The 9,492-nt window shown below is 42.6% G+C and overlaps 1 protein-coding gene across 1 annotated transcript; it reads left to right on the forward strand.

The window, feature by feature from the left end:
• Positions 1–3,061: 3,061 nt before the first annotated feature.
• Positions 3,062–4,582, forward strand: LOC131224059 (protein NODULATION SIGNALING PATHWAY 2). The gene has a single exon (XM_058219635.1). It carries the CDS (start codon positions 3,062–3,064, stop codon positions 4,580–4,582), a length of 1,521 nt encoding a protein of 506 aa, XP_058075618.1.
• Positions 4,583–9,492: the final 4,910 nt, after the last annotated feature.

Consider the following 9,492-nt stretch of genomic DNA (forward strand, 5'->3'; position numbering starts at 1 on the left):
CACAATCCACACCTATCAAATCCCACACACGTGGGGTCACTAACGGCTGGGGCAAGGAGGGAAAAAACCATCTTTGGTGAAACCTTGACCGTGGGGCGTCCTTTGATGTATGTGTTCTATATCTATCCCCTATATAAGGGGCTAAAAAATGGAACTGATTAAATCTCAAGTGGACCACATCATGGGGAAACCCTAGTAAATAAAAATTTAATGTGAGACATAAAAACCAAGCTGGTATTTATGTTTTCCTCAAGGTCTCTGCTTGACCTTACCAACAAGTTGAATGGCAAATGATGGACTTGAAGAAGTTTTTTAACTAAGGGCGTTCAATCACCGTTGTTCTCTGTAGTTTGATCCATACGATCTGCTTCAATTTTGGGCTCATGCTCTGAAATGAGTTGGCAAAATGGATGTACGGCCTGGATATACAACAGATATATCAAGGTGGGCCCCACAGTTACGGCCGCACCAAATCCGAGTTGGCCTTCCCTCTCGGAGGTGTCACGTGGCCCAATCAAAGCCTGACAAGTGGGTAGGCGATCTGCTTCCTATTTTCGGGGATTACCGATACTGCCGGCGCTGGAGTAGGTGGTTGTGTATTGTTTTTTGAGAGTGGTAGAAACCGCACATTCATGTTTCTGACCCGCCGAACACGGACCTGCTCCGTTCGGATCCGAGCAACATGTCAGCGCGCTCCAATGGTGGCCGTATATTCCAGCAATCAAACGTCACGAGGAAAGTCACGTGACCACCTATGAGGATTAATTATCATGCAACACTCGGCAACAATTTTATGCACGTTTGACGCGTGACTTGTGTGACTGGCTACCAGAAGGGACCCATCACTGGGAGCCCGGTATTGATAAGTGGGCCCACGATCCCATCACACCATCTAAACTGTCAAATCATGTGGGATTGTATTTCCGTCCACCCTCTGACCTTGATCCCAACATGACAAATAGATGGGGAGGAATCATATGATACTCAGGCTGCCTATATGGCTTGATACGCAGGCACCTAGAAATTGTACACGTCTTTTGAATTAACCCAAATAAAAACGACGACACTATTCAACACACAGTAGCTTAGTCACAGTTCCATTATCAGATTGGTTGAACAATCATAACTTCTGATTCGTGGACATTTTTTTATTTTTGTTGAAGCAGGACTATTGGATAATTTTCATTTTAACCGTCAACGAATTCACCAGTCCAATGATCGGTTATCAAATAAGCTTACTTTTTTAGTTCGTTATACATCTGAACAAGAAACCATAACATGGACAGTTTAATCTACCTGTATCCTACGTAAGCAAATTTTTAAGTAATTTTCAATTGCCGGCATATCATCCATCGCACTCTGCCAGAGCATCATAGTTTTCATCAACTAGTGACAGAAATGTTTCACTGTCTGTGTTTCACACCAAACGATACCTACCTACAACCGAAAGAGGTGCGCAACCACGAACCGGGATTGGTTACTACCACGCCGTCCCAAGCTGGGAAGGGACAGGGGCTCCGTGGGCCCACAGTCATGTATGTGTTTTATCTACACTGTCCATCCATTTTTCCCTATCATTTTAGCATGTAAGATAAAAAAATTTAGGCAGTTCCAAGCTCAAGTAAACCACACGGTAGGGATTAAATGCTTATCATTAAAAAACTTTGGATGCCACAAAAGCATTGGATCAAGCTAATGTTTTTCTTTTCCATTCATGCAAGTCCATGTGACCTTATGAACAGGTTGAATCGCAATAAAGCATCACGGTGGGCCCTAGGTTATGACGGTGGGTGTCATTATCAACCACTGTTTCCTGTAATGTGGTCCACTTTAACTTTAGATCTGCCTCATTTTTGAAACTATGGCATAAAATGTTAATCGGATGGACAATGTGGATAAAACCCATACACCCCACGGTGGCCCCGTCAGAGTCCCTATCAGTTCCAGTATAGGGACAGGCGGGGGTAGTACCCAATCTACATCCCGCGATCACACGGGCACCCTTCCCGGTCAAATATGGCACACGTGTGTGAGATCTTAGCTTTCAATCAAGTGGGTCATGCTTTATAGTTGAGTCGTTCCCTTCTTCAGGTTGGGCCGCAATTCGTAAGACAAATGGATGGCAAGTAAAGATAGATTGAGACTGTGTGGCCCACTTGATTGAAGGCTCCGACCTGCCACACATTTGCAAGATTGCAACTAGTGTTTTGAGTGTTGATGGGCGACCAAGGACATTTCTGACAGCGACTCCCCAGCCGGCCGGCTGACCTGGCACTTGTGGTGACGTGGCCGTTACAATGGCTAGGTCAACCAGTGAGAGGTTTTCCCAGCAACAGAATCGTAACGGCCACGGTTAAAAAAACACAACACACAACATAACTGAGCTTTCTCTTGGATGATTTCCATGAACCAAATGGCTCTCTCTCCTCTAATAAAATCCCTAATCCTCTTGATTAAGACCCCTCCCCAATCAAACAAATAAGTTATATGATACTCTGGATGTGTGCGATGCTTGATACGCAGGCACTTGGAACTCGTACATGCGCATATATTAACTAAAATAAAACCGACTAGTTTATGCAGACCACTATCTCCAAGTCAATATCCTAAGATCAGTTTGATTTAACAATCCTAGCCTCTGATTCGTGGACACTTGTTTGTGGAAGTAGGACTACTGGATTTTTTTCATTTTTAGCAGTCAAATAAATGTCCACCAATCCCATTATCAGATAACTAAATAAGCTTAATTTTTGGGTCACCTTAAATCTACACTGGTTATTTCAATTTGGACTGTTTACTTTGATTGGTTTATGCCACGTATGCTATTTTAAAGTAATTTCTAAGTGCCTGAGTATCATGAATAACACTCTGTCAGAGTATCAAAGCTTTTATTAATCAAATAAAGATAAAATAGCCTTGGAATTAACCATCCAATCTCACCCTTAAATCCGAATTACTAAGTCCCCAAACCGTCCCTTCCTTCGACTCCTTCCGCTCTCAAAACCTCCCTATAAAAGGCCAGTCATTGCATTGCCCGTCTTATGTAAAGAGGAAGGTAGATATGGAAATAGCCATAGAAGAAGTCGGGGAACTTGAATTCTCTGGCTCTAGCACTACTACCACAATTGAAGATGAAATGGCATGCACTTGGGAAGACTGGGGCCCGATTGTAGACTGGGAAATGTTCCCCGGCGAAGACGATTTGATGGGGCTCATTGAATCAATGATGGACGATCAACACGAAGTAGTGGCTCAGTTTGAAGAGCCATGTAATTCGATTACAACGACCACCACCACCACCACCACAACTACTACTACTCTGGCTACAGCTGAAGAAGAATTGAGTGATGGCAATGGCGAGGATTCAAAGGGATTGAGGCTGGTGCATCTATTGATGGCAGCAGCTGAGTCTCTGACCGGCACTAACAAGTGCCGCGACCTGGCTCGGGTGATATTGGTTCGGCTCAAGGAGTTGGTGTCGCCGACAGACGGCACTAACATGGAACGCCTCGCGGCGTACTTCACCGATGCTCTCCAGGGGCTGCTGGAGGGCACTGGTGCTACGCATTCCAAGCATTCCACCGGGGCCCACAATCACCGCGACGATCCACACCATCATAATCAGAACGACGTGCTGGCAGCCTTCCAACTATTGCAGGACATGTCTCCGTATGTGAAGTTCGGGCACTTCACGGCGAATCAGGCCATTTTGGAGGCCGTCGCGAATGATCGGCGCGTCCATATAGTGGACTACGACATCATGGAAGGGATTCAATGGGCCTCACTCATGCAGGCTCTCGTGTCGAGAAAGGACGGTCCGCCCACGCCGCACCTGCGGATCACCGCACTGACGCGTGGCGGCAGTGGCGGCGTCAGGAGATCGATCGGGACCGTCCAGGAGACGGGGCGACGGCTCGTAGCATTCGCGGCGTCGATTGGGCAGCCCTTCTCATTCCATCAGTGCAGATTGGATCCGGACGAGAACTTCCGTCCGTCGTCGGTGAAGCTGGTGAAGGGCGAGGCGCTTGTGGTGAACTGCATGCTTCACCTCCCGCACTTCTCCTACCGTGCGCCGGACTCGGTGGCGTCGTTCCTATCGGGAGCCAAGGATCTGGGCCCGAGGCTGATCACGCTCGTGGAGGAGGAGCTGGGGCCAACCGGCGAGCTGGGGTTCGTGGGGCGATTCATGGACTCGCTACACCACTACTCAGCCGTTTACGACTCGCTGGAAGCGGGGTTCCCGATGCAGGGTAGGGCTCGGGCGCTGGTGGAGCGGGTGTTCCTAGGTCCCAGGATAGCAGGGTCGCTCGCCAGGTGCTACCTTGCGCGGGGGGAGGAGGATGAAGAGTCGTGGGGGGCGTGGATGGCTGGGGCAGGTTTTAACCCTGTAGGGATTAGCTTCTTCAACCATTGCCAGGCGAAGCTGCTGTTGGGTCTATTCAACGACGGATATAGAGTAGAGGAGGTGGCCCATAACAAGCTCGTCTTGGGTTGGAAATCTCGCAGGCTTCTCTCTGCTTCCCTTTGGTCTGCTCCTTCCATTTCCCAAAATGCCCCTCCCGATTCCCATCTTCCAAAGTAATTAGATCTGCATATATATTTATATTTCTCTATTTTTCTTTTTCAATTTATCTGTTATTTTCGTGGCGTGTCATGTACGTCCCACAATCCCCACCGTTGGGTACCTCCGTTTACGGGGCCGAGCAAAAATGGACGGTTTGATTGATGCTTTTACTTGGTTTTTGTATAGTGGGTATGGGCATACTCCGGTAGTGTATTCGGTCGAAAGGGAAGTAGAGTTTCCTTCATTGGAACCGTAGAAGAGGGTCGACCTACCATTCATGGGTGCATTGTATGAGGGTGGGCCACTTGGTTTCAGTTAATGGGATTTGAAGACGACAAAAGACCTTGTGCTTCCAATAAATATTTATTAATAAAAAAGAGAAGGGCCATGAAATTATCTGATGGAATCATTGGTCATGTCCATGTGATAGGGCCAGCTGCATGGCATGATAATGGGAGCGGCATCGGTGGATTCCTGGCTGTGGGGTCCACCTTCATGCATGCACCTTACATCCACACTGTCACTCCGTTTTTACAGCTCATTTTAGGACATGAACCAAATAACGAACCAGATCCAAAGCTTAGGTGGGCCACACCACAGGAAACATTCGTGATTGACCATTAAAAACGTCTTGTGGGCCATAAAAGTTTTGAATCAGGCTTATATTTGTGTGGTCCCTTCATCCAGGTCTTTGTCTTTGTGATCTTATAAACAGTTGAATGTAAAATAAACATTCTGGCGGGCCCCAAGGAGTTTTCAATGGCGGGTATTCAATCACCACTGTGTGTGGTCCACCTAAGATTTGGATCTCCTTCATTTTTTTGATCATGACCTAAAATAAGCTTAAAAACCAGATGGGCGGCATGGATGTAAGTCACGTGCATCACAGCGACCCCACAGTCAGGGATCCACGAAAGCTGCGCCCCATGAAAATGATGCAAGCTGTCCATTGTGTGGATAGCACCGGTAATTGCTAATTGCACATTTAAATTTCATAGTTTTACTGTGCGACGTAGATCGTTGCTCTATTTTAAACCTCCCATTGCCATTCGTCATCAAAGAAGGGCGTATAAAATATTCGGCGGAGCCTTGTAGGTCAGTCGATCGTCCACATGACATCGACGTAATCTGGACTATCCAGCCGGTCCCAATGTGGAACACTCGTACCACAAAAATCTGTTCGATTCAATTAGAGGACTTGTGTATGTGTGACATGGATCATTGCTTCACTTATATTAATATTAAGAAGGCTTCGAGTCCAACCCTGATGTTGAGCAGGCCACAAATATGGTGTTCTTTGTATAACAACTACGGGACTTAAAAAAGCTTGAATGAAAGTCGAAGTAGTCTATCATATTCAGGCCCATTTTTACATGAGGTGAGGGAAGATGTAACGGTCTCAGGATACAACAGAAGTAATCTATCTGATCTGGGCTCAATCCTACATGAGGAAAGACATAACTACTCAAGGCATATTTGGATCGAAGAAATTCATATAAGACTGAGGGAAATTGTCGTTCGAAGTTTAGACCGTAAATGAGTCCTAACTTTTGATCCAAGTATCCATGTAACGCACGGCCTATTAATCTTTATGTAATGATACTTTTGGGGCCGCATTCGTTTGTTTCCTGTGAAAAATGCACCCTTCCGATTTAGAATTATAATTTTAGAAAAAAAAGATATTATTTTCAGTGAAAATTTTGTTTTTCATATTTTCTTAGTTTTAGAGTTTTAAGATTTTCCTTATTTTTAAAAATTACTTGTAACCATGATAGGAATCCTCCAGTAATATTAATTTGGACGTTTCTAATTTTGAAAACTTTTATTATTTTAAGAAATTTCAATTATAATCGAATTAGGACTTCTATTAAAGTTTAAGGTCTTCCATATAAGTAATGTAATTGGACATTCTAGATAATTATTCTTAATTATTTTGATAATATGGTATTTTCAGATTTTTATTTTTTATTTTTTAAAAAAATTTTGTTAATTCAAGAACTACCTTATAGATTTAAAGTTTTTGACTATTTGCGAAAGATGTTGATTTTCTTTTTGTCATTTCATGTTCTTCAATGCATCAAACCTTCGTGTGATAAATTACTGTCTACCCAACCAATAATATAAAACCTATCATCCACGCGCGACTTTCACCCTTTCAATAGGTTGACGCAATCATGAGGATAACTTTATGCCAAAAAAGGTGCCCATCCACTCATTTGCAGATCACACTTATATTTTTTTTTATGTATCAGGTGTAATACATTGCTTTCAATGGTGTAGTTCGCCGGATAAAGTAATCCAAGTTGATTTATTTTTTTTTTCACAAGGCCAGACTATCAGGAGAGTCATATGTGATAGGAATATGACAGGTAATATTCATGGGGCTGATGGTAACTTATGGTCCAAATGGTTGGACTTAGACCTTCTCTTAATTTTAAACATAAATATTTAGCAATTTGATCATTAGGGGTAATGATATTGTCTTATGTTGTTTATACAATCTTTTGTGAGAACGTTATGATTGGGCCGTCCATATGATGTTGACATGATCCAAATTGTTCATTGAGCATGTCCAAAAGTGGATTGATCATGGTGCCAAAAAAGAAATGCTCCCTCTAACAAAACTAGCTATTCAATGGTGGACTTTCCCTTGCCTGACATAGATCACATCTCTATTTTCTAACATCCTTGTGGAAGGCAATAGTATCTTAAACCGCTGATAAATAATTGGTCAAAACTATATAATTGGGCCACCAACGTGATTTAGATTGTTCATCCAAAATGCCTTAACATGGACTAACCATAGCACCAAGAAATGCACAACCTTAGCCAATTAAGAAAGAGTGTGAGGCTCATCTCATCAGTCTGTTTAGAGAACTCATATCAATCATTGAAGAAACTTAAGTTGAATAAAAGATAATAAAATGGGAGAAAGTAGACTCAAATGATATGACCATTTGAAATAGAGTCCATCCACCATTCGAACTAAAATGAATTAGTTGATTCAAGTTGAAGACTCTAAAAAATGAAAGAAATAACTTTAAAGAATGTTAAGTTTAAAGAAAAAATAAAATCAACTGATCTCTAGTTTATCTGAGAAGATGAGGGATTATAAATTGGAATGGGGAACATGATTGGTGTAGACCCGCTGAAAGGACAAGCAAGGTTACACATAGCTATATGGATTTTTCTAAACCAATTTCAAGAACTCCAAACAAAGGTTCTATTATGCTCCCAATGAATAATTAGGAGATTCTCTAAAAGAAACATGGAGTTTAATTTGCTTTGGGTGGCAACGTGATGACATTTAATAGTCATCTTTTGTGAGTGTCAGTGGAACATCCTCATGAATGGGATGCGAAGTGTGTTACAAATGCACTCCATCCGCCAATGAAAAACCATCATATGTTGGTATACTTGATACTAAGGGCCTTTTTTATTCTTGGGCTCAACTGTAATTGCCATGTGCATACACACATGATGCTTTTTTATTAGCATTTGCTGTAGTGCCTCCCGCTGGTGCAATTTCTATTCTGCAAGGCATTGAATGCGTTCAATCCACACTATTGAAAAAAATTCACTTCCATGTGCAAATGCTTAGAACTATAGTATAAAAAAAAATGTATAAAATTGTAATTTTATGTAAGAAATCTTTACACTTTACTATGGTCACATGCCTACACATGCGTGTGTGGCTCCTTTTCATGGACGCGACGCCCTTGGGAACGCAATCCCCGTTCCTTGGAATGTGCCTTCCAAACAACCCCAATTGAGTTTGTTCCACTTAAAAAAGAAGAATGTTAGAACTGTGGGGTTGCCGAATGATGATTGTCTATGACATGTATTCATTTCTTAAAGAGTTATGGTGGCATGTCCCCATCAAAGGATTCCCCACTTCTCTCACCAATAGCAACATAGCAACATTATTTTCCTTTATTTTTCCAATTACGATCACCAACTTGGCAGAAATATATTTATTCATGACTCATGCACACGCCATTCCAACTTAGTGCTTTGCTCAACCCACACGCCTGTACGATAAATCTCTTGTATACATCACACGTGTCCCAACATGGCATAATAAGCCCAACATCTAATCCATCTGTTAGAATGGCACACCTACAATGATGCCCTAGCTCAAGAATGATGTTGATCCACTGGTCGGGTGACTCACAATTTGCAAAACAAATGGACAGTCGATGAAAACTTATTGAAGTTTCTGGACCCATCAACCTATTTTCAAAATATTGGGGCTCACATGGTGATTGGATTATAGATCTCAAACCTATGTATGTGCCATGCTGGCAAATGTGTAGCGTATACAAGAGCTTTTTTGCATTTACGTGTTCACTCAGCAAAGCTCCTAATTTAATATAATCTACCATAGTTCCTAATAACAATTTCCATATACACAAATAGGGTAAGACTCGCATAGTTCACCAACATTTTGAAAATGGTGATGACTCATAGTGCTCAGATGCGACACTTACCTACTGCTATCTAGGCCGTCCAAGTTGTTGGACACATTGTAGCGGGAGCACCTCTCAAAAGTTCCACCGATCAAGAAATTCTTACTATCCAAGATGGTAATTATCAAACGAATGGTAAAATATAAAAAATCAACGGACGCAAATTCAAGTGAATGACCATATGGTGACTGTCACCTGCTCAGTGAAAGCTTTGGTTACGCTCTATCGAAAAATGGTTTAGAAAATTGGGCGGTCTGGATTGTCATGCACCCATGCCATATGTGGAGTGAAAGAGTCGCTTAATGGTGGGGAACCACCGTGACTTAAGTCACTCTCTCTCTCTCTCTCTCTCTCTCTCTCTCTCTCTCTCTCTCTCTCTCTCTCTCTCTCTCTCTCTCTCTCTCTCTCTCTATTTTTATATATACGTATATGCCAGTATGATACCATGTAAAAAACAAA

Source organism: Magnolia sinica, chromosome 2 (genome assembly GCF_029962835.1).
Source record: "Magnolia sinica isolate HGM2019 chromosome 2, MsV1, whole genome shotgun sequence".
Lineage (NCBI taxonomy): Eukaryota > Viridiplantae > Streptophyta > Magnoliopsida > Magnoliales > Magnoliaceae > Magnolia > Magnolia sinica.